General features: G+C 47.0%; 1 protein-coding gene across 5 annotated transcripts in view; it reads right to left on the reverse strand.

The window, feature by feature from the left end:
* The window catches only part of SLC25A22 (solute carrier family 25 member 22), a 357,355-nt gene that overhangs the window by 196,664 nt on the left and 134,436 nt on the right, over positions 1-26,255 (reverse strand). For 2 of the 5 annotated variants that reach the window (XM_085644868.1, XM_085644871.1), the window contains exons 2-3: positions 14,518-14,646; positions 3,191-3,316 (exon numbers count right to left, since the gene is read on the reverse strand). In XM_085644868.1, coding sequence (XP_085500994.1) covers positions 3,191-3,316; positions 14,518-14,537 — 146 coding nt within the window. In that variant the 5' untranslated portion in view covers positions 14,538-14,646. Of the gene's footprint in view, positions 1-3,190; positions 3,317-14,517; positions 14,647-17,748; positions 17,813-24,714; positions 24,876-26,255 lie in introns of those variants that run through there. The other 3 variants (XM_085644870.1, XM_085644869.1, XM_085644867.1) reach the window with 3 other exon arrangements.

Genomic DNA, 26,255 nt, shown 5'->3' on the forward strand with positions numbered 1-26,255 from the left:
TGGGAAGAAAATTAAGAATCTAAGGCCTTTTACAGTAATGGACCAAACTATAACAGTGGTGGACAAATTTTGTTATTTGGGTATCACTTTTGATAGAGGGGGGATGTGGACCTCCGAAATGATAAATGTAAGAGCTAAAATGGCCAGGTGTTCTTTTGGCTTATTTAGGTTTGCATCCAAACTAGGCTCAAGACGGATATTAGACATGTTGTATTTATATCGCCATAAATGTGTTGCTCTTGCCCTATATGGTTCAGGAGTGTGGGGCCATTGTAATAACAACATGCTCCAGGTAGAGGAGAACAAATTCATCAAAAAACTCCTTTGTTTGCCATCTTCCTCTTCAACAAAGTTGATCCATCAAGAGTCTGGTCTAGAACATCTATCTGACCTGATCAGACTAAGACCTCTGTTAGTATGGAGATCTATTTGGTCGAAGGAACAGACCGGGTTTACAAGAATGATAATCACTGATTGTCTTCACTTGGATAAATGTTCCCGCATCCCATGGCTTTACTATATTATTCGAACATTTGATGTTCTTTTTAATCTTAGGGTTTGTGATAACCCTTCTTGTGTTTTAGATATTACGAAGACTGAGATTAAACATGAATTTTTGAGGGCTAGCATGATGAAGCGTAATGCAGCTACTGTCCAGTTCTCCTCACATGTCCTTTATGACAAATATAATAAAGAAGAAATGGGGCCCCCAGGATACCTTAAACCGGTTACTATTCGTTCTCACCAATTTGTGTTGACAAGACTTCGGATGGGGACTGTTCACTTGCTTGTTGCGTATCCTGTTATGAAGATTTATACAACTGCCCCTTGTCCGTGTGACGGGACTACTAAACAAAGTACGGAGCATTTTTTATTGTTGTGCCCTCTTTATCACTATCTTCGAAAAATATACCTGAAACCACTTTTTAAAAAATACAACGTATTCAATATTGTTTCAGCCATGGGGCTTTTATTTGGACTTAATTCACAGGACATCTGCTATTTTACTGCTGTATATATTTTAAAATCGATATGTTTGAGGAAAAGCACCATTTTTATGACATATGATTAATCTAAAATTTGATGAATCCACATGTTTTTATACCTATGTATGTATGTACTTTTATGATCATTAATTTTTGATCGAATAAAGTTTTTGAATTGAATTGAAGTCTTGCATTCTTACATAGCAAGTACCCTTCTTACATAGAAAGTTGAACAAAGTTAAAAAAGCAGCCTTAACATCTTAGTTTCTCTTAAGTACTTGTGAAGCGATAACATGCTGTGTTGCCTTTGTTTACTTCCATTGCATTGGCATCTCGGTGTTAGGCTCCAGATGGCTCCCAGCTAGGATGATACTTGAACAAAAGAAGTGCTGATGGCCCACTAAATTGGGCCTTTCTTTTGGGCCCAGCAGGAAGTGTAAATAGGAAAGCCCTCCTCGCCACCTGCATATTGCTGCTCTGAACGGAACGCAGACAACGTGCAGGTGCTGCTGTTTTGTGTAATCCAATGGAGTATGCAGTTCCTTTAGAGAAACGTAAAAAGAGGGGGGAAGGTCAGTTGTAAACGGAGAAACCAGATACGGGGATCGGATTGCTCAGGAGCAAGAGCCCTCACACACCCAAATGGATGTCATGCTTCATCCTCTGTCAGTTCCTTGTTGAGCTGGCGGTGCATTGCTCAACGGGCCCCTTGAGGGAGCTCTATGCAGGAGGTCATTTAGATTTAGACGCCTTTTGTGAAGTATGGGTGGATGTGCTCTGAGTGCAGATTGGTGTGGTGTGAGTTTAAACTCCTAGTACCCTAGTACATTTTAATAAATGTGTCCTCTTGTTATGATTAAAAGCAGTGGGTGGCTGAATGTGGAGATAATGGTCCATCCAGGTCATAGAGTTGTGTATAAAAAGGTCAACGTGTTTCTTGCCAATTAAAGTCGCTATCGATCTGGGCAATTCTTCAGGACCGAAGACCTAATGTGAGGAGCCTGTTGGGCATTGCCGCACCGGCCAAACGAGGAGTTGCCTGATGATGAAGCATGGCATCCAATTGGGTTGTGATGGCTCTTGCTCCTGAGCAATCAGATCCCCTTATTTGGTTTCCCAGTTTACAACCGACCTCCCCTCCCCGCCCCCCCCCCCCTTTTCACTTCTCTCCAAAAGGAACTTTATACTCCATTGGTTTACATAGACTTTAAGGGAGCTCGTATGCTGGACCTAGATGCGCTCCTAGTTCCTCCTTTATGATTTGGCTGCTGTTATATGTCCTGGTGTAAAAAATAATAACAGGACACATTCAGCATGTTTCCCTGGGTTGGCTGTATCCCAGATCCATCCAGACATAGCTGTCGGAACCAGGATCCGACGCAATCCTCCTACTTTCAAAGCCTGATGGAGATTCACATGCAAATTTCTACCAGGTAAACCCGGAGTTACCAGCCCGATCTGCAATTAAGCCCCTACCCAGCACTACCAAACTCATAATTAGGCCCTAAGGCCATGTATTCTGCTCCTATGCTCTCTGAAAATCCCCTGTGCTTCCCTTCAAAGTCTGACAGGTGAGAGGCCCCTCAGATTACACTTTTTGTTCTTCTGCCTGAAGTACTTTATTTCAAGACTCCAGTTAGGTCTCAAGTCCTTCAGGTCCTGTAGTCTTAGCAGCCACTACAGACACTACCCGAAATCCTATCAGATCATCAAATGGAGCGCTGATAGGATTTGGGGATACTATTACCCCAGTAATGCGCCATTCAGAATGTGACTGGCTGAAGGCTTTTTCTCACTATCGCTCCATCCATGGATGCGGGCTGTACTCAGTGGTGTCTGACTAAGACCATGCCACTACTCCTATAAGAGATGCCCACCCAAAACCATTCCAGCACTAGCACTGCATTACGAGTTTACTGGATGAAGGAATTTTCTGTGCTTAAATTACTTTATAGAAGCCTGGCTCAAAGCTGTGTTATTCATGCCGTGAAGTAGTTTTAGAACGAGTGGGACATTATTTTGTTTAAAAAGATTAACCAGAGTTTACATTTCAGGGAGTCATATGCGGCTGTAAATCCCACAAAACCGATGCACTGAGGTACAGGACACCTGATAGCCCAAGAGTATAGGAGCTAAAGGCAACTGACCAAGGGAAGGAGTGTGGGGGTGCAGGTAAGGACACACAGGGTGCTCCTGCTACTCACATGCTCGTGTAGAGTCGCTGGCCATTTTGCTGGTTCTGCAGGCGCGTCTTGGCGAGGTCGATGGGAAATACACAGGTGACACCAATCAGCCCTGCTATGCCGCCATTAATTAGCTTGGCCGGTAAGCTGTGAATCCAGGAAAGCAAGGAACGTTTAGTTAGCAGTGGGCTGTGAACGCAGGGCGTGCATACATCTTGCATGGGAGCTGACACATCCAAATCAATGCTGAATCATGTAACAGGTACAAAGTTCAATAGAGTACATCTGGCTTCTTACCTCATCAGCTGCTTCCTGGGAGACTGGCCTTTGGCAACTTTCCACCAGACACAAGTTCAAGCCCTCACTTTTCCTCCATACCATCAAATACACACACACACAACAACTACTCAGTGGCATAAATGCACTGTTGTGATTGGTCTGAGTGCCGTGGTTTGGGCTTAGAGTCTGGGCATGCTCTCCACACAGGCTGTAATGCAGCCTGTATGGCGAACATGCGAAGTGCACATAACTTTTTGGCCGGCACTATAGGGCCGGCCAAACAGTCATTGCGCACTTGGAGTAAGCAAACCACTCCTCCCCTGCCCTGCTATGACAGCAGAGCAGCCCTGCCTGCCCGCCCGTCAGCAAAGTAGCACAGAAACATAAAATGATAATAACTTTGTTATATTCATTTTATGTTTCCTTTGTTTACACTGCTTAAAAGCAGTGAGGTGATGCTCCTCTGCCTTAGCGGAGAAGCCGCCACTGCAACTACTGTCACCTGATCATGGGAATCAAATGTGCAATGTAGCGAAGGATCATGCACACGTGTTCAGTGAGTCATGCACTTAGGTTCAAAGTGTGGCGGAAAGATGGTTAAACAGTTGACAACCCCTTTTGTTTTTCTCGCATCTCCATCCTTGATCTGCCCTTGTTACAATTCCAATCTTTATGATTCAAAGCTCGCTAAAGTTAAAGTTGCTTAGCAGGTACTTGAAAGGAGAAGGCTGTATCCCAAATAAGGAATGAGGCATTTTGCGATCCCAGACTCTCCTGCCGACTTACATGAAGTGTCAGTTTCAGCAACTGAAATAAATTCTTGGGCTGAAACTCAGACACAGCAATTTTTCAGTATTAGGTCTGTGGATATAAAGATATTTGCAGCCAAACAAAGGAACTATTGATAATCCATCTGAAGTAATTCCTAGAGCCGCGCGTTGCCATTATCAACCAATTTACCTTTATTAAAATGACTGTTGGAAATGTTCCAATCTAGGGTGCTTTCCCTCGACTTTTTGCTTTTCTCTTTCCCCATTTTCCACCTCTCTGGTTGTTAGACTTAGGACTTGTGCGCGGTTGGCACTGCCGTGCAGTGTCAAAGCGATATGCTCGTTCTATACATACTGTGGATCGGTATATACATGCTTGGCTTATTCAAATCAGCTGTAACTCCCTTGTAATGGGGTAAGACTAATGCCAGGGGTATGTATCTCTAACGCGCCTCCGTGGGCCTACAGCACTGGTTGTGCCATCTACAAAAGTAGCTCATTGATTGTGCCATAGGTTTGCTCTGGTGGGGTCCGTGTGCACAGGTTACTGTTACTCGGTTTTGAATTTAAAAAGCTACGTGCCAAGGTTCTGCATGTCTCCTGCTATATCAGTGCTCTCCCTAGTGACAGGGTGCGGTATTGGGAAGAGGTTGGGCAGGTGTGTATATGTGTTACCTGCTAAAGTCATGAATGACACCGGAAGGTGTGTTCAGTACGATGGGTCTTCTTCCTGCATTGGATTAGCATGAGGGGGTCTAGGGAACTGCTGTCGAGCATTATTGCCTATGGGCAGAACAGTAACAGTATAGGGTTTGGTACTGAATTCATAATGGAGAATCCTCTCTGGTAGTGGGAAGTTGAAGTTGAAAGGTTTTATAGAGCGCTCTACTACCAAGCGGTTTCTTGGCGCTGAACAAAGACTATCATGAGGAACGCAGGGAGGATACTACAATGAATAGGCCATGGAGAAGAGGTGGGTTTTAAGAGCTTTGCGAAAGTCCATGTAAATGGAAATGGATCTGATGGCAAAAGGAAGTGCGTTCCAGAAGAGGGGGGCAAGGGTAGAAAATCTCGAACCACCACGTTTTTTTCTTCGGTAGCGAGGGACGCTGAGGAGGAACTGGGTAGAGGAGCGAAGGTTTCTGCCCGGGACGTAGGCATTGATCTTTGATCTGATGAAGTCTGGAGCCGTGCCGGTCAGTGACATAAAGATCAGGCAACCCATCTTGAATAAGGATCGCTCCAGGATGGGAAGCCAATGAAGGGTCTTTAGGAGGGGGGTAATATGATGGAATTTCGGAAGCCTGTAAATAAGGCGAGCTGCCTGGTTTTGGATGAGCTGCATACGGCGGCGCTCGTACGCGGGAATACCGACATACAGGCAGTTGTCATAGTCCATGCGGGATAGAATCATGGCCAAGTTGATGAGTTTGAGGGCTTCCACAGAGAAGTAACGAGAGATTTTACGGATGATTCTAAGGGACAGGAAACAGGATGAGACCACCGAGCTGATCTGAGAGCACATAGAGAGGTCTTGGCTGATTTTAATACCCAAGGTTTTCACAGACACAGAGGGAAGAGGAGGGGAGCCAAAAGTAGGGGGCCAAAAAGCAGGGGTACAGGGGTTAAAAGGACCACCGATAAGAACCAACTCCGTCTTGTCGGGATTCAATTTAAGTCGGTTGAGGTTCATCCAATCATAGATGAATGTCAAAGTGGAGCAGAACTTGCGAATAGAGTCAGGAGAGGGGGAGAGATTGAAAATGAGCTGAAGGTCATCGGCATAATTAAATACCGTGACCTCCATTTCCTGCAAGGCGGCAATCAGGGGATATATATAAAGATTGAAAAGGAGAGGAGAAACAGACAAGCCCTGGGGCACCCCGCAGGAGACTGGACAGATGGGGGCGGAAAAGCCCTCCAGTCTAACGGCCTGGGTACGGTCCGTCAAGAAAGAGGTGAGCCAGGCCAGAGCCGAACCCCGAACGCCGGCGCCCCCGACACGGTCTAAAAGAATAGAGTGGTCGACCGTGTCGAAGGCAGCGGACAGGTCGAGGAGGACCAGGGCCTGCGGAGAGTTGATGTCAGCACTCCTCCTGAGCTCATCCACCACGGAGAGGACAACGGACTCCGTGGAGTGAGCAGGGCAAAAACCAGCCTGGTTAGCGGCAAGGAGGTGATTATCTTCGATAAAGGTGGAGAGGTAGGAAGTGATGTAGCTCTCCAGGATCTTACTCAGGAATGGGAGTAAAGAGATGGGTCTAAAGTTCGAAAGGAGGGTGGGGTCGGCACCCACCTTTTTGAGAATGGGAATGACCGTAGCGACTTTAAACAAGTCAGGAACAATTCCCTGAGAAATGGAAGAATTAAGCAGGGTGAGGGGGGGGATCAGGGCAGCTGGAAAATATCTCCCTCAGAATATGGGCAGGACAAAGATCTGAGGGGGAGCCTGTCTTGACTTTCCTCAACAGGGTGAGGAAGGTCTCCTTTGGGATCAGAGGGAAATGCTCAAGGGTGGGCGGTGGTAAGGGACAAGTGAAAGAAGGGGGAGGCCGCGGGATGTGGCGCTTGATCTTAACAATCTTCTCAATGAAGTAGTCATTAAGGGCATTGTAGAGGGATTTAGAGGGGGTAGGCTTAGGGGCAACTCTATCAGAGGCTGCGAGCTCATGTACGATCGTGAAGATCTCTATGGGTTTATTGGCCGCTTTATGGATTTTCTGGGAAAAATATTCCGACTTGGCTGAAAGTATGGCTTTTTTATAATCCCGGAGAAGGGCCAAATAATGAGCCTTCCGATCCTGACAGTACTTGTGCCTCCAGCGGCGTTCAGCCTGCCTAAGCGCAAGTTTCTGGGTTTTAAGGTCGTTGGTGAACCATCTGTTGGCGTCATGGGAGCGACATGTTCTAACCCGTTTGAGGGGGCAACTTGGTCACAAAGTAGCGAATAGCCAACTATGGATGGTGGTCACCTGAGAGTTAGGGAAGGTGTCAGCTAAAACAGGAGATGAGGACGCTAGGGAACAGCAAAGAGCTGGCAAATCCACACGGTTCCAGTTTCGGGCATAGATATTTTTGGGGAGGGAAGGATTAGTAGCCACCCTCAGGTCGAGAAGGAAAGAAATCAAAAAATGGTCTGACCATGCGCAGGGAAGCACCGAGGGGGTGGAAATTGACTGATTGACGGACCAGACTTGGTCCAGTGTGTGACCGTGTGTGTGGGTGGGGAGAGAAATATGAGATGTGAAATTCATACAGTGAAGGGTATTATTGAAATCTTTGGACATGGGTTCCTCGCGAGGATCACCCGGACAGAAATTAAAGTCTCCTAATAGTAATACCGCGGAATTATTGATAACAAGAGTGGCCAATAGTTCCTGTATGGCAGGGATAAAGTTGGACATTGCCTGAGGGGGCTGATAAAGAAGCACACAGGTAAGAGGGGTCGCAAGGTTGGTGGAGCGAACAACCAAGCAGTCAACTGCTGCGATGGGGGAGAGGTTGAAACTGGAGGTTGGAGCGGGCTATCATCGCCACTCCACCGCCGGTCTTCCCCTCCGGGTGGTCGGCACGCAGGTCGTAGTACGGGATGGGAAGGGCTGCTAAAACATCTGGCAAAGAATCAGGAGTGAACCAGGTTTCGGTCAGGAACAAAACATCGGGCTTAGTGGTGTCCAGGAGATCAAAGAGCTCCACTTGATGTTTGACCGCAGAGCGAGTATTGAGGAGGTAGGCGGTGGCCATAGGGGGAGGACTTGCACGGAGTTGGGGTGACGGATGCAGATATACAGAAGGCAACGCCAATGTTTGCGGTCTAAGCAGGTGAGTTGGCAAGTTGGTGTAGTCTAACTGTGAGTTGCCAAGAGTATTAAGGCGAGCCACCAAGGAATTGCGAATAGGCCAATCGGCACGATAAGCTAGCAATTATGCAGAAGAGTATATAAGAATATTGGCATAGTGAAGGGCCCCGGGTCCCGGCCTGACGCGGACGGGCGCAGACGGGCTTGCCTTTGGCGCGCCTTCGGCGCGCCGCCGGTGCGCCGAAGGCGCGCGCCTGCTGCGCGCGTCCGCTGCGCGGCCGGGAAGGGGACATCCTCTTATGCTGGTGAAGAGAGGGCGTGGCCTAGCGTGAGCAACGTCACCCAGGGCTTCCCCCGCGATGGCGGCGATCCTCCCCGTAACCCGCTACAGCGCCTAATCGGCTGTGCAGGTAAGAGCGGAGAGGGGAAGTGAGGAATGAGGGGGGTAAGTGCCCAGAAGCTAAACACAAATGCCAATAATAAAATTAAAAACGTAGCGTGGCTCCCGGCTTTCCGCCTCAGGAGTTAGTCAGTGTCTAATTGCACGCGCTGCTGGGGCGTGGTTAAATAAGGGCGGGAGTGGGCGTGGCCTAGCGTCAGCAACGTCACCCAGGGCTTCCCCCGCGATGGCGGTGATCCTCCCCGTAACCCGCTACAGCGCCTAATCGGCTGTGCAGGTAAGAGCGGAGAGGGGAAGTGAGGAATGAGGGGGGTAAGTGCCCAGAAGCTAAAAACAAATGCCAATAATAAAATTAAAAACGTAGCGTTGCTCCCGGCTTTCCGCCTTAGGAGTTAGTCAGTGTCTAATTGCACCCGCTGCTGGGGCGCGGTTAAATAACGGGCGGGAGTGGGCGTGGCCTAGCGTCAGCAAAGTCACCCAGGGCTTCCCCCGCGATGGCGGCGATCCTCCCCCTAACCCGCTACAGCGCCTAATCGGCTGTGCAGGTAAGAGCGGAGAGGGGAAGTCAGGAATGAGGGGGGTAAGTGCCCAGAAGCTAAAAACAAATGCCAATAATAAAATTAAAAACGTAGCGTTGCTCCCGGCTTTCCGCCTCAGGAGTTAGTCAGTGCCTCCAGTGGGAGGTGGTTCAACATTACGGTGTTGGAAATGTCACTTTGGGAAAGTGAGCATTTTGAAGCTCGGGGCTCTGTGTCCCTGGCAGCCTGTCTCCTAATTCACAACTGGGTGCTGGAGGGTAGCCACATCTGTGCATTCCTGATAGGTGGCCATAAACGAGGGGTTCACGGGAAACTGCGGGCCTCTGACTCTAAGGGGCCTTTATGGGATGGTTACCTGGGGGTGGAATTGGCGCCTGCATTCCAAGGGATAGGGTCTTGGCCCCACTAAAGATCATGATCAAACCTCCCGGGGTAGGATGGTAAAAGGGCAAAAGTTTGAGCGGGCCTGTGCATTTGAAAGGTGGCCTCTTGGACTGATCGCATCTTCAAAGCCCATGGAGGGTATAAATACTGGGGCTTCGGCCCCCAATAGTAGAGACACTTTTGGAACGATACTATACTGGTTCAATGCTAGGACATCGACAGAGGGAATCATTAGGGCAGGAGGGACCGCAACTTGGAGCGTGTCGTGCTCCAAGAAGGGGACTATCCCTTGGTAGATTTTGCCTGGACATTGCTGGCCTGCAGCTAAGTGCCTACTGTTATGGCCTGGGTCTCAAAGTACTCTCCAAGGGCAGGTAAGCTGGCCTCCTGTCCACAAGAACCCAGGGACACAAAGGATCCCACTGTCTCCACGAGATCATTGGGATCACACTGGTAGCGGCAGAGACACGTGGAAGGGATTGTGGTTGCGACAAGGACTGCCCTGACATACACTATCATCTCGTTGTGCAAGAGGAGTGTGTGAGCAAGATCAGCAGCCATCTGAGGTGCTTGAACGTGAGGAGTTCAACAAGTACGGGGGAAACCTGCAGAGTCCGTGGGACCAGTGCTTGCAACTAGGGCCTGTGCTCGCTTGCACTCCAGAGCATGTGGTGTCCAAGGGGTATTGGGGGAACCTGTACTGGAAGCGGAGACTCTCTTCAGCCTCCAGATCGGGAGGACGACAGTGCCTGACATCGTAATCTCTGTCAGAGGTGACGAGAACTGAGGGGTTTTGTGTACCTGGTGGCCATCTGCAGCTGACTGTCAGGGGTCTATGGTAGGTCACACCTCCGCTTGAGGGGGAAAGCATTTTTACAGACGGAGAAGCATGTCAGCTTCCTGGGTCACAACCATTTGTCTACGGGGATATCGATCCTGCACTCATGCTTGTGCCGCCAGTTCGATGAGTCTTAGCCAGCCCGAAACCGCTGGGTCTAACAATGACCAGGTGGCAGGGTATGCTCAGATGTGAGTCCCTTGCTCACTTTGCCACTGGATTCAAGCAAGCCTGGCTGAAGACGGCTGAAATGCCAGAAACCGGTTCTAGGAAGCTTGTTTCCGGTCCAGGGAAGACATGGCTTGACAGTTCGGGCTGGACTGTTCCCATGAGGCACAGGGTCAGACTGATTTGCATATGGCCATGTCTGAACTGGGGTGGCAGAGTGGGCTAAAGAACGGTGATGGATTAAACCCAGATCAGTTGACTGGGGGCGAGTGCTTGCAATGTTCAACACTCCGTCCATCATTCCCTTTGGTTTTGCTTTGTTCGCCATAAGTTGGTAGGGTATGCTCAGATGTGAGTCCCTTGCTCACTTTGCCACTGGATTCAAGCAAGCCTGGCTGAAGACGGCTGAAATGCCAGAAACCGGTTCTAGGAAGCTTGTTTCCGGTCCAGGGAAAACATGGCTTGACAGTTCGGGCTGGACTGTTCCCATGAGGCACAGGGTCAGACTGATTTGCATATGGCCATGTCTGAACTGGGGTGGCAGAGTGGGCTAAAGAACGGTGATGGATTAAACCCAGATAGGTTGACTGGGGGTGAGTGCTTGCAATGTTCAACACTCCGTTCATCATTCCCTTTGGTTTTGCTTTGTTCGCCATAAGTTGGCAGGGTATGCTCAGATGTGAGTCCCTTGCTCACTTTGCCACTGGATTCAAGCAAGCCTGGCTGAAGACGGCTGAAATGCCAGAAACCGGTTCTAGGAAGCTTGTTTCCGGTCCAGGGAAGACATGGCTTGACAGTTCGGGCTGGACTGTTCCCATGAGGCACAGGGTCAGACTGATTTGCATATGGCCATGTCTGAACTGGGGTGGCAGAGTGGGCTAAAGAACGGTGATGGATTAAACCCAGATCAGTTGACTGGGGGCGAGTGCTTGCAATGTTCAACACTCCGTCCATCATTCCCTTTGGTCTAACAATGACCAGTACACAGTTAGAGAAGGAAATGTTTACTCTTTAACCTCCACTCTACTAAATTGAATTATTTGAGGGTAGACCATGTTCTCCCATATCCCAAAAAACTCCTTTTCAGAAGTACCATGGTAAGACACACGTTGCATTGACAGACATGTCCATATGTTAAATCGTTTTTTCGGGTTTTCTATTTTTGGGCCCTACAAATGCCTGGGCACACCTCTATGGAATATGGGGCACCTACACTCCCATTCACACCATTACTTTCAGTGCCCTTACTTTCAATGTGAGATACATCAGAGTGAATGCAACACACTCCCAAAAAAAGATTGTATCTGCAACAATTAAAACCCATTTGATATAAAATGTGCACTATACGTGTGTGAGTGTGTGTGGCAATTTCGAAGCTTTCCCTAACAAACATGCACAGTGTGATTTGCCCCCGCCCTCCTGCGGACACAGCGTGTAGTTTCACAGTGATCCCCGAACTGTGGTTCACAAAGCTGTGGACTAATTCTGTGAGCAAAAGTACTAAGCAGGCTGGATTTTATTGGTAGCAGAGAGGTTGACGCAGATGCCACAGTCAAAGGTCAGTTTGATTGCTTTTACACTCATAGCATGTTATGGTATAAATCCATAAAGATTCATGTAGAGGATCAGTCTTGGATTTCGGCGTGTCTGCTGCTAAGGATGAAAGGACCTTATTTAGAGAGTGAAAGGGACTAAAACCCTCCAATTTCAGGGGAAACTAATTACGGAGCAGAGTCCACAAGCGAAATATCCTTTAAAATAATACCCCAATGGTGGAGGATTTTACAGTTAGTGCATTCTACTTCGTATTTAGGTATTTTTTTTCTCCAGAAATTATGCCCATCAAACTCTACGTAAGGCTTATCTCAGGCTTAGCTTTATGTAGCTGCTTTACTTTTGTCCTTGTATGATACAAAGCCAGTGCTTATCACAGTGACTTTCTTTGGTTGTGGAGACTTTCAAGTGTAGCGGGTATTGATGAATTCAAATTTTACGATTGGAAAGGGATAGCACTGCGCAGTTCCAAGTACAAGCTGAGGATCATGGGGAAGATTGGATCCTTGTGGTACTCTACGGCTTATTAGTAATTGTGTAGATCTAGAAGTGCCTATTTGGAAGAGTTAGTATTGATTGATGATAACTGGCAAGGTATCTAATGATAATTCAATTTGCAAAGCGCATGGCTACTCCAGAACGGAGTGTCCCAGTGCTAGGCAGCTGACACAATAAGCACTAGTTAACCCAGTTTAAGGGGGAGCTAACTATAAACAGAAGAACCAGGTTTTTCGTTTCTTTCGGAACTAAAGGTCGGAAAACGACTGCCAAATTTCCATAGGTAGGGCATGCCATGCTTTTGGAGACAAATAGGCAAAGGAACTACCTCCCATGCTTGCCCTTTTGAATTTTGGGACCGTGGCAACTTTGACTGCAGCTGATCTCAGGTATCTGGTGGGTACATAGAAATTCACCATTGACTGAAGGAAGTGAGGACCATGAGAAGAAAGAGCCGTAAAGCAATAACACAGTGCTTTGAAAAAGACTCTATGCTTTATTGGGAAGATTCAACAGTGCCTGAGCCACCGCAGACAAAGACAAGAACCTAAAGTCCTAGTCCTATTTCCCTTGAAAATAGTGCGTGCTGTAAAATGCAGTATTATTCCTCCCTCTTTCGATTCCTCGCCCTTAATTCCCTTGAAGAAATACAAAAGTGGGAGAAAAGCATGATGTTTTAAGCGACTACAGTGCTTCCACGTTGCAGAAATGCACACAAACTCCTGTGAAGCCTCTGGGGACCTATAGGATGAATATCCTTAGTGTGCTTGAAGAGTATGACGGTATGCCTCCTAAGGTGTGATCATCCTGCGGCCAGTCAAATTACTTCAGGCCCTCACCCACTCCAAATAGAATGCTTCATCATAGGATCTTCTCCTCACAAGGATTGGATGCCCATGTCCACAGTGTGCTCATGCACTTCATGCAAGAGGTTTATTTTAGTGAGAGATGAGATTGTGGTGCTGAGAGTGACAAATTATCCATTTGATGGTCTATAGCACTCTTCTGCTCCGGATAATATGGGGGCATGTGTGTGGTTGAAATATGGGACATGATGGGGGTTGGCAGAAGCAGTCGTAGGTAAGAGATGATAGTGTGTGTATTGGAAGTGATATATTGCCATGTAGTTGGCCTTTAGTACTGGGGAACTTGAAATGAGGAGAAGGCACATGCAGGAGAGTCAAATAGGCTGCTAGTAATTGACCATGCATATGTGCAGGCATGCTCTTAGGTTAGTTTGGCTTACTGATGTGTTTTTAGATATAGCGTTCCTGGACTGGAAATGTTAAGATGTTTTTGGGTATTGCCTAGCACATGCGCCACAACCACAATATATACACAACCCAGCCCCCAAACCTCTCCACCAGGATTCACCAAATGGTATGAACAAAACGTAGGTTAACATGCTACATTATGAACAATAGGACAAGACTACAATGACACTAGAACCAGAGCCAACAAAAGAAGGAAAACATCAGAAAAGTACTACAAAAAAATAAAAATAAATAAGTGAAGAGTGGAACTAAAAAAGATAAATGATAAGTGCAGAGATAAGACTAAGGGAGGCATAGTACATTAGAAGGGGAAATGTGTGGGCCATCCTCTTGGCTCGCTTGTCAGGTACCAAGGCATGGCACCCAACACAACAGAAACCGATAAACAGATAACTTCCACAACTAGAACAGTTGCAAATCTTTGCAATATCACTTTAAAAGCAGCGCCTGCAACAGTATGTATCTACCCCGTCTTAACAGCACACTGCAGGGAGCTGGCTTGAACCTCTGTCCAGGCAACATCATTGGTATAGAGGAGAGCGGCAACTCACAATAGAAACAAACTGGTATAACCAACTCACTGCACGTGAGGTAAGTCCCCAGATAAAGCAAGAGGTCAAGATCTAGTATGCCTAAATTTCGGACTTTGGTGGAGGCGAAGGAATTTAGGTTTCCACCTCCCAAATGATGATCACTTTCTCCCAGAAGCTGGATTTCAACAAACAGAAAATGTCCCACTTACAGGAACTAATGTTTTTTCCTTCATTACATAAACAGATTGGGGATAGGAAGATTAAAAAAAATACAGAAATAGGGAAAAAGGCTACCAATAGTAGGATTTTACCTGATTGGTTTTTCAGCCATTTAATTCCAACTCGATCAAGTAAAATGTAGAATTCTGTTTTTTCCTATGGGGTGAGGGGGAGGATCCTGAATCTCCTTATCTCGTCGGAGTTTAAGAGACCACAGGATTCTATATGGGAGATAAAAGGGAGAGAGACACACGTTTAAAATTGCTGTTAAGAGACAAGAGGACAAATATTAGGTTATTTAAGAAAGCAGCCTCACAAAAATCGTAGTGAATACACACACACAAATGGTCTGCATAGAGCCTAAAGCACGTGACGTCTTCAATGAACCCTACAGGAAATATGGAACAAGGTCTTGGCCTTATTTACAGTTTGGCCAAAAGTCAAAACATTACGGATATCCCTTCCGCTGTATTACAAGTGCCAAAAACTATAATGCACTTATAATATGGCAGACTGGACGTCCTCCGCAGTTGTAACTGATTGCCCCGTCCACTGAGCTCTAAATAAGGACCTTAGTCTCCAAGTCCACCTTGGTGAACATCGTTTAATAGGAGCTGAGAGGAGGACGATACTTTGTCAGGACCGCTTAGAAACACAGATTCCGACAAATAGGAGCTGCCCTACTAGTGACCTACTACTACCTTGTGAACTCTTCAAATGCGGAGGCTATGTCACTGTATCTTTACCCTTAATTCCTCAATTCAGCTTCTCCCCTTTGTCTGTCCCCGTGTGAGTTAAGTTACAGCCCCGCCAACGTAATTGAGATTTAGGACCTTTATGTGAAAAACGCTTTTCTGAAATTACTTCTCAGTGACTTGACTTCTTTGCGTCCATTCCTCCTGTGTACACATCTTAAATTCTTGATTTTCGCCTAAAGGAAGCTTTTGTTTGAATACAGCATCATTTTCTACGGACTGTCCATGATCCGTCTTCATCCTTCTGAAGATGTGCCTTCCATTGCTATATTCAATACTGCAGATGAGGCCTTCAGACTGGGCACAATAACTCAGATCGAGCTTGCAGAAGTGGACACAGCACTCCAGATGAGGTCTTGTAGTGCTGTGCAGTGGTAACAGAATCTCGCTTTTCTGACAATTGAAAATATCATCATGCATTCAAGCATGCACCTTGCTCTCCTCAAGACCTCTCACTTAACTATTGGCGAGTCATTTGAGGGTGTCCAACTCTGTCTTCAATGGTAACATAACGCAGGACATCTGTAGCTGATAAATTTGCATATATAAATGTAAAAAGGGAAGGATTATATAATTGTTGGTTACCCTAAAACCAAGGTCCTAAGGTCCTGAGATGGACACGCTGTCCATAGGGGAGCCTTTGCAAACGTTTCCGTGTGCATTTGGTGGGTGTATTTTAAACATGGAGGACATGTGTCTGTTAAGGCCAGGCTCACCCATGGTCAGTGACTGTCTACCGCCCTCCCCCTATGTCCACACCACCCCCGGACACAGCACCCTAGACGTGGTATCTTTGGAAGGCGGGAGGTCGAGAGACCCCCCGGCCGTATTTATTAAGTACAAAAACAATAAATTTTAAATTTGCATGATAAACAATTATACAAAAATTCAGCAGGACATTAGATACATTATTGTCAACAGGTGTGAGTGACTATCCTTAACAAAGACTCTAATACAGATTGTTTCCTAACCGAGTCTAACATCCTCCTCTGCATTTTTGTATACTAACATTTCTGGGCCATATGGCAAGGTCGCTAACCGGTGTCAGGTCCTACTAGCTGCGCCTCCCCTACAGGTGTGCGCATGCGCAGCCGGGCCCGGTAATTACCCGGTCCACGCCGTGAACTCCATTTACCCACTGAAGGAGGGCCCTTACTCTGCGCCATCCGGTGACGTCATGAGTATGCGCGCGCGGGGTGGCTACCAGCCTAAGGAAAGCGTGACTCCCCAACCCGCGCCCCTTTGAAGCACCAGTTACCTTGCCCCTGAAGTTCTAGGAGGAGCCAATGGCCCCTCCCCCTGGGCGGGCACCTCCGTAGGATGATGCCCGCCCCCTAAGACCTTCAAATAGTTGCTCACCGGTCATGACCTTACCGCATGCCCCCATACCTAATAAATACGACGACCTATGGGAGAAAATTCTAAAGGACAACTACACTGACTAAAATCACACGTCATGTATAACACCATAACGCTACAAGGGAAAGAAAAGGCCTAAACACGACTGCATCAGTTACACATAATACAGTATCATTCACTACCTTGGGAGAACAAGGCCTACAAGAAAGCATAGTCAAAAACATAACCGCACAATACCATATTGATCACTACAATGGGAGAAAAAGTCCTAAAAGAAAACCTCATCAGAAACTAACATCTCATAACAGTTTCACGCGCCCAATGCCCGCTAGTTGGACTAGCAACGCATCAACCACGTACGCCAGGGATGGTGGGTGGGGAAAATTTACCGCCCTGCGCGCCAGGGCACGTCCGATGTGGGGGAGCGTCCAGGGAAAAAGGGGGTCACCTGGGCGCTCCCCGCCGCTTTAACCCCCCAGAGGCCCGCCCCCCCCCTCCCCTCTGACCCGGATGTCGATTAACGTCATCCGGGTCACGGAGGCAGCCAATCGGTGGTAGGGCGCGCCCCCAGTGAACACGCCCCACCACCGAGAAGTCCGGGGGAGGTCGCCGCACTGCCATGCAGGCGGAGGGGCCAAGGGCCCCCCCTTTCCATTCTCTTGCTCAGCTAGCCCTCCTAGGCAGAAATACTGCAAATTCTGTCTCTTGTCCCCCCCACCCCATGCAGGCTAACAAGCTCCAAAAATCCCACTGCTGCCCCATATGAATGATGAGCTTCTGTATCTTCCTAGTACCAAAGGGTGAAAATGCATGGATGAGCTTCCTTAGGCAGTTTAAAGGTAAGAGCCTTGTTTCTAGAAAATAGAGCAAGAGTGTCAGTTGTCACAGTAATGCACCATAAAACCACTGGAAGCTCTGCAGAAACCTATACACGCCCAGAGGGCCCAAGTGTCTCCACGTCCTGTATTTCCAAGTGCCGTACAAACCAGGGCCATCTTAAGGATTGCGGGGCCCCAGGCCAAACGTATTTTGGAGGGCCCTGTTCGGAACAGCTTTGAAATTATGATCCAATTTCAGCTCTTTCATGCTCTCTTTGGCCAGGTCACTGACAGTGCATAGGCACACTGTCCCAATTCTAAAATCGGTGCACATCTAATATTTAGGGATAGTGACGTGTGCTTTCAATATTATAATACAGCAGCAGCTCACCAATATGATTGCAATAATCTTTGTGACTCCCTCCAATTTCTCAACTGTGAGGTCCAGTTTTGATCTACAAGAAACATTTTGGATGGATAAATGGTGTTAAAAAACAAACTTTCTCTGAAAAAATTCTGTAATAGACTTCCAAGCATCACCCTCATTGAAAATAAAGTAAATGAAAACGATATTTAAAACAATCTGTTTGAGAATGAATTAAGTTCATCGGGGCAAGAGACTGCAGAACAGAGCTCTCTATTCAGGGGACCCCCTGAACGGCTGAGACCCAGGGCCAGGGCCCACTTTGCCCATGCCTCAAACCGTACCTGGTACAAACCACCCACCCTAATCCTACACGCCATTCCAGGCAGAGGGCAGATAGGAAGGACCTGCATCACAGCTTTATAGTTTTGCACCCAATGAGAGGCATTACCGGAACCGAAGAGCAGCATCTCCCCAGGAAGGCTTCTCTTAAAGGGACAGACTCTCCGACAAAGGTACAATTACAAAGAACAGTATCCTCGGGTACAGGCTGAGTGAAAACGCAAGCAGCCCCTAATGGATACTACGTGCAAAGGGACATCGTCTAAGTTTGCAAAAGCCAGTCTTAAATTGTCATATTCCCAATGAATGGCAAGGGAATGAGAGGGAGCGGTGTTACATGGGCACCCTAATCTGAAACAGAAAGGAAGGAGTGTAAAGAACAGCTTCCTCTGTCAGAGAGTGAGTGTAAAGACCATCTTCCTCTGGCGGTCATGGTGTATCTCCAGGGAGCGTCACACCACTTAATAAATGCCTTCTCAGGTTCATAGCCAGACCCAGTGCACAGGAGCCACGTTCTGGCAATGTCTTTGTAGGGTGTCACTGAAATAGCATCCTTTACTGTAAAAATGCCTTTTACTTACCTCGAACTAAATGTTTTACCATCAGCCTGATGGCACTGAAAACAGCTGACATCTAGGATGCTTTCACATTTAAAACTATGCATTTAAACTGCACCAAGCGAAACTTTTTTCACTTGTTTATTTTTTGCCCAGATTCTTGGATCAGGGCTCAAACACGCAGGGCCCAATTTACAAAGGTATTTCTACCATAAACCTACGTTTATAGCACAAGCTACCCCCATTAATGCTTACCCGAAATTCAACGTAGGATTACTGACTGGTAGGCATGAATCGCTTTACTATTGAAGAATTTTCCACCATGAGCGTGGAGAATTCAACAGTAGTGAATTCCACACAAGGGGTGGAAAGTGGACGGTCCAAGGCGTGGTTAGCTTCATACGTCTGGGAACGCCTAAAAACGTATGTTTGTGGGCATTCCCAAACCCTTATTCAACCCTCTCCCTCCGTGGAAATGTTTAACACATGTACTCCATTGAAGAGCTGGAGTCATTCCCATTCCATGACGGAAAGGGGAACAGATTACCCAGAGATTTGGTGGGGTAATAGGTGAAGTAGTACATCTATAGGGACAAATGTTTTTTTTAAATGCACATTTGCACAGCGGGCTCCATTTCCTTGTGCGTAATTCTAAGGAAAGGAAACACCTCTGCTTCGTAACTGCTCACACTCTAGACTGGCACAGGACGGAAGCAATGTAGGCTCGGAGTTTGAGGAGTGGGATTGGTATACATTGGACAAGTTCCTTTATTTTCCATAATGGGGGCAGGCCCGGCAGCTAGAACCTTGATACAACACAACTTCTTCTCGGTGTGTGTAACTTCCCTCTCTAGACCTGCGCCCTTACCTGGAGGCTGGTGGTCTACGCACTTGTCTACATCTCCCATGGTATTGGGGATAATATTGACATATTAGAACTTCCTTCTGCGACTCCCCTGTTTGCATGTGCTCAGCCTTAAACTTGCTCCATATTTTTCTATAACCCTTACCCTTACCCCAGGGAGACTTTTAGTCATACGTTTCTAACTGGTTTTCTATCAGTATTACGGCTCTGTGGTTGTCATAGGTGGTGCATTTGCTATTCACTCTTTTTAGGTCGAGCCTGTAGCAGCGCGCATGCGCTGCTCTGGCGAGACTTTTAGTAAGGGGCTTTCAAAAGCTCACCACACGCTCCTGCGTGTGTGGCCTATTGCTTACGGTTTCCCGCACGGGCGCAATATGTTTTGAAATATCGTGCCCAGACACGGGCGCGATAATTCAAAACACATTCGCTGTGGCGCACGCGCACCACTCGCGTGCTTTTTAGGTCTCAAAGAAATAGATTTTTTTTCTATTTCTTTACTTTTGTAGCAAACGCGGGTGAATCGCAGCACCCGCGCTTTACTTTAACCACGTTAAAGGTAAAGCACGGGTGCCGCGATTGCTACAAAAGTAAAGAAATAGAAAAAAACATCTATTTCTTTACTTTTGTAGCAATCGCGGCACCCGCGCTTTACATTTAACATGGTTAAAGTAAAGCGCGGGTGCCGCGATTCACCAGCGATTGCTATAAAAGTAAAAAAACATCTATTTCTTTACTTTTGTAGCAAAGAAAAGTGGGATGTCTGCTATGCGACCCGGAAGAGGTAACCGTTTTGGCCAAATGACAGGACAAGATCAGCTGCAAGTGACGGACATGAGGCTGAATTTATGGACGGTCCGTGTAAGTAGTGGGCAGATGGTCAGTACTAGATGGAGGAGTACAAAATTGTCAAACTTGGGAGAGCACACTAGTCACGCTGAGTTCCTGTAAAGCACATTGGTCGGAGCTCTGCCCCATTCTTTTACTGCTTGACATCTCACCGTACCTAGGTGGTCAATTAATATATTTATTAGGTGCATGAACATCCAGTCCTCCCTCCAGTAAGAATTGACTTTAAGCAAATGGCTTGGAACTTGGCGATGTATCAAAACCTCTACAGAGAAGCTTCTTGGATTTTATAAAGCAACAAAGCACCACTGTGTTGGTCTTAAAAATCTATCTGTGTCAACTGAAGGGGTTTTGTAAGATGGTTTACTGGCTATGATGCATAGGGCACAAAGTGTTTACGACAACTTTGTTCGGTTTTAAAAGTATAGATACATAAACATTTGTGAGAAATAATTGGCAAACATTAAAAAGAGAGAATACCATCTATGTTTTTGTCTAATAAAGGTATAAAATGATACACCAGGATTATCATTATTGTCTTTCGTAAAAGTGGATATATTTGAGAATACTGCTTCCCTGCACGCATAAGGATTTACCTAGGTGTGCGATTGCTTTCCGACGCATCTTCAGCTTTCAGTAGCAATTCTGCGCGCAAACTCTGAATAGTTCCATTTAAACCAAGTTCACACCAGATGTGGCATTTAGTGTTAGTGAAATTTTCACCTAGACTTCTTATGTGAGTCGCTTGTGGGAAAAGCGTTATTAATCCATCTCCCAAAGAAAGCTAGGGCAGATCCATTAGTGTCAAGTAATTACAGACCCTTGTTTAAGTGCTTGAGTGGATACAATCCTATTTAGAGGACAGGCTGCAAGCCATAGCTCTCTTCTCTTTTTGGTCCACATTTAAAGCAGTGGAACATGGTGTATCCTAGGGCTCCACGCCAATCCCAACTCTTTTTTTGAATATCTACCTGCACCCTCTTGCAACTCTTAGTATTAGATCCTTTGGCGTTAACTTTATCTACTGCACAGATGGTACACAGCTAATTCTTACTTTGGACAACTCTCGGCCAGAGTTATTGGACACATTTCACAACTGTGTAAGAGAAGTCTCGATCTGGCTAAGTAGCAACTCCTTAAGGTTTAATGTAGATAAAACAGAAATCCTATGCTCAGTGTTGGCAGATTAGGCTATTGCCCGCACAAATAGGTGATATTTTTCCTATTTGTATGTGAAAAACACTCCTGTTACATTGTGTAAATGTGGGTGACATTTGCCCCAGTGTGCTCAATATTTGAACAATTGGTGGTGCTGTCAGATGCTCAGCAGTTTCATGCAGGATCCTTAGACTCTGTGCAGCCCTGTGTTAAATAAGGGGTGACACTCATTCATAGTGCTAAAGCGCTACCCATGATGGTCCTGCTTCATGTTGTTGGCCAGCCTTCCTCGTGCGTACGTCCTCATTTTGAGTCCGTACTTGTAAGAGTTGTGAACTAATATCCCACTTCCATTGTTGGAATTCTCTTTGCCTAACATGCAGGATTGCAAAAAAAAAAACACCTCCTCAATTAATGAATATAAGAGATTGAAGATGCAGCCTTCGCAGCAGGATTTTCTAGATAAAATAGCACGTGAATTTACTGAGAGAGTCTGAAAACCCATGAAACATGAGATGTTTGCATATGCCAAAGGCCACTATGTTCTCAATTCTTACGTGAAAAACAAAATATTAGATCATCAAACCTGTTTTGACTGCAGCACCTTTATCTTCCTTTTTGGTCTTGCTAAAGACCGCTTTAGGTGATTGGTGACATCATTTCAGCAAAACACACAATGTATACAAGCATTGGCATAGCCAATAGGTCTTGCCTTTGGAAATTTATAAGTATTTAGCCAGAGCAATCGACTTTGCCAATGTCTTTAAGCTATGTTGTAGAGCAGTATGACTGCTGTGCAGCATGTTAAAAAGTTATGATAAAGTGATATAAGCATTTGTTTTACCTTATATATAACCAAGAAGCCATTATGTACAAATGAACGACCCTATTAAACAAGCATTGGCATAGCTAATAGGTTTCGCCTATGGAACCGTAAAAGTCAGGGGTACTCACAAACTTTCTCTTGGGGGCCAAATTTACAGTGTGGTTTGTGGCCGAGGGCCGCACCTTGCGGGCGGGGTCATTGGGGGAGGGGGCGGGGCTAGAGCAACAAACAAAAAACTGTGACCATGAGGTGGAACACAGGTCCCTGCAGCGGACGCCTTCGTCCACTGAGCCACCGGACCCGGCATACACATATCTCTCTCTCTCCCTCTCTCTATCTTTCTCCCTCCCTCCTCCGTCTCCCTCCGTCCTTCGTCTCCCTCCGTCCTTCGTCTCCCTCCCTCCTCCGTCTCCATCTCTCCTCCGTCTCACTCCCTCTCCCTCCCTCCTCCATCTCCCTCCCTCCTCCATCTCCCTCCCTCTCTCCTTCTATCCGTCTCTCTCCCTCTCGGTCTCTCTCCCTCCCTCTCGGTCTCTCTCCCTCCCTCTCCGTCTCTCTCCCTCCCTCCCTCCCTCCCCGTCTCCCTCCCTCTCCCCGTCTCCCTCTCTCTCCCCGTCTCCCTCTCTCTCTCCGTCTCCCTCTCTCTCTGTCGCCCTCCCTCTCCGTCTGTCTCTTTGCCTCTCTGTCTGTCTCTGCCTCTAGCTGTCTGTCCCTGTCTCTGCCTATCTGTCTCTGTCTGTCCCTGTCTCTGTCTCTGTTAGTCTCTATCTCTATCTGTCTCTCCCTACTGCCCACTGTCACCCTCCGTCCCCTTACCCGACTCTCACACCCTGCTGTTCTCTTGTCATTCTTTGTCACCTCTCCCCCCACCCCCTCCGCTTGTGTGGCAGCTGAGGCAGCTTCCCTTCCAGGGCACACACACAGCCCCACCCGAGTACTTCACAGGTCTTTAAGAGACCATTTGCATGATAACGAGGCTTTGTTGTATTTCACCTCTTAGCACCCCAGCAGCTCCACTCTGGACTATCGCTTGAATCCCCGGCCCCCACAGAGCAGAGTCTGTGTTTGCTGACACTGTTAAAAAAAAAAAAAACACTGGTACAATGTCTGAAAGGTCCGCGGGCAGCCAAGAAAGGCTTGCCGGTCCGCTGGCGGCCCACGGGCCATAATATGAGTACCCCTGGTATAAGTGTTTAGCCATGCAACAGTTGATGTTGTTGCACCAAGGATATTGTGCTGCACAACTAAATACTTATAAGGTCCCAAAGGCAAGACCTATTGGCTATGCCAATGCTTGTTTACATGTACCACTTTATTGCTGTGCGAGTGCGATGCACTTTCTGCGGTAAGAAGTCTTTGAGTGTCCTCATTCCTCAGTTGTAGACATAAGTTCTAATCAGGAAAAAGGAGTTCAGGGCCCCCAAGTCCTAGGTCATCCGTCCCCTCCAGAGTGCACGGAAGCCGCTTTGTTGCTAATACGGCACCCACATTGCGCTCCTTGATCAAGCGTTGCTCCGTGAAGCATTCATCTCTAAGAGCATGGTTACTGCGGCTCTCTTCAGGTACCCCACGCTAAATCTTGCTTATAGAATGGAGGCCACACAAACCAAATGCATCTTTGGACCACCAACGCTCCGTCTAGCTCGCTGCTCCCCTGAGCTTTTCTTCGGATGCTTGGCTTCTCGCCTGTGCCATGCCTGTATTCACGACGCAGGGTTGCCACAGTACATAGGGGCAACGTCAAAAACACCCACGTGCCCAGGCCGGCGCGCAACACCCATTGGGCTCACGAGGCTTCAACCCCCCCCCCCCCCCCTCTTCCCCCCCGTGTGTCAGCCCTGCTGAGACAGCTTCGCGGGCTGGCGACCCCCTAATTGCAGCCGCACCCGAGTAGTTCACAGGTCTTTAAAAAACCTACTTGTTAATGAGGCTTGTGTTGTGTTTTCACCCCTTAGAGCCACCCTGCCTATGGCTCGAAGAATTAGCCACCCCCGAAATCTTTTCTGCCCCCCCTCCCGAAATTTGGCTCTAGTTGCCCGCCTGTGCCCAGGCACCTACTGAGAAAAGTGAGGAACCAAAAAGACAGGGTCATACAAAGTCACACGCAGGGATGTAAAAAGCACACACGTACACCCTTCACCCCCGCAGTGCAACAGCTGTCGCTGACGGCCCCTAATAAGCAAACAAAAAGTTGCAGGGCCGTCCTGGGTATGCTACTGGGTTTAGTAAGCGGTGCTCACTGGGCAGGACACAGCATAGCAGGTCCGACTCTGGATTATTCAGTGCTTTGCTTTCCCATCGTTGCACGCACAAAACCGCCCCGTACCCGGCCGCTAGAAGTCATTAACACAAACATTGAGACTCACGAACAACGCCGACAATCACACACAGGAACTCACCTCCTTCAAATGTGCCTACCACGCGCCCTGCCTCTCAGGCACGCATAGGACTCACCTCCACCACCCTAGCTGAACCTACACCTTCTGCGGAAGGACGACTGCCCAGGGCACAACAACGGCCCAGCCTTTCCCCTCATACCTGGCCTCCCACTGACCTTTGCAACTCTTCACCTTAAACGCATGTGCAGACAGCGGCTTATCGCAGAATCCCCGCCCGCTCCTTTCAGCCACAGGGTCATTACGCTAACTGCAAGCACTGCTTCCCAGTGACGTGCCGAAGGCTAGGACGGAGTCCAGTTGGCATGCACTAGAGAGGAAAAGGATTTTCTCCCCACTACATCACTTTAGGTGTAGCCGGTAAAACAGCTGACCGTGCCAGTGAGCCTGCTGCAAACTTGCTTGTAAAATCGAAGCAACGAGTGTCTTGAGCTGCGTGACTATTACTGCAGGGCATACATAAGTGAAAAATGTAACCTCTGTCACAAATGTGCTCTTTTATAATTGCCGCCCTAAGTAGGGGTTTCATGCCCACCCATTTATCTGGGCTTTCTCTGCCACTATCTACAAACATGCACAATTGTTAATTAAAAGCTTAGTACAGCTAGAGTCAGACATACTAACATCTGGCATTGGGTACCCAATCCAGAGTCTCCAGCGGTATGAATGCCCAATCGGGAGATTCGGGGTAAAGAGAAGACTTCCCCCTGTCTTCCAGAGGGCTGTAGAAAATTGCAGTAAGGCTGGTTAGGCTTCACTATGCAATAATCTCACATTACCCAAGTAAATCCTTGTATTCCCACTAATAAATCCCTGGGTCAGTCCCTGTTAGTGTGTGACAGAGCAGTCAGGCTTTACTAGGGGAACAAGTGTTAAGCATTTCAGAGCAAAAACCTGGACAATAAGTAATTGACACAACTAGAAGGAAATCAGACTCCAATTTATAAAAATAAAGCAGATTTTTATATAATTTTAGACACCAAAACAAATACAATCGGATGAGTATAACTGGAGTTGCAGATTTTTAAAGGAAAAATAAATCAGTGCCTTTCACTCCTGCAAATCATTAACATTACAGTCAATGGGAAAAGTGACAAGTTACTAAAAGTCACTTGAAAGCCGAGTTTTGTGGAACCCACTGAGTGTTGGGATGAGGCGGGTCCCAGGAAGAAGCTCGGACAGTCAATTGAATTTTACCTGGCTCATAGGGACAGTGTGCAGAGTCATCAAATCAAATCAAATCAAAACTTTCTTTATTCGACTTTCTGAGGAAAAGTCATAAAAGATGCAGATACAAATATATGATAAAATATCACATTAAAAAATCACATTAATTTAAAATTCTTCACAGGCAAGAATGATCGCAGTGATATCAGTTCACAAATTTAAAGTGGCAATGCTGGGAGAATTTCTGGGTAAGAAACATCAGTTTGACTGGTTACAGTTAATTTAGCAGTGAAATCAAAAATAGATTAAATCAGCCTAGGTTCGGTCTGTGTCGCATGATGTTCTGCAGGAAGTTAGAAACAATGTAGACCAGCCCC

This window comes from Triturus cristatus, chromosome 3_1, assembly GCF_964204655.1.
Source record: "Triturus cristatus chromosome 3_1, aTriCri1.1, whole genome shotgun sequence".
Taxonomy (NCBI): Eukaryota; Metazoa; Chordata; class Amphibia; order Caudata; family Salamandridae; genus Triturus; species Triturus cristatus.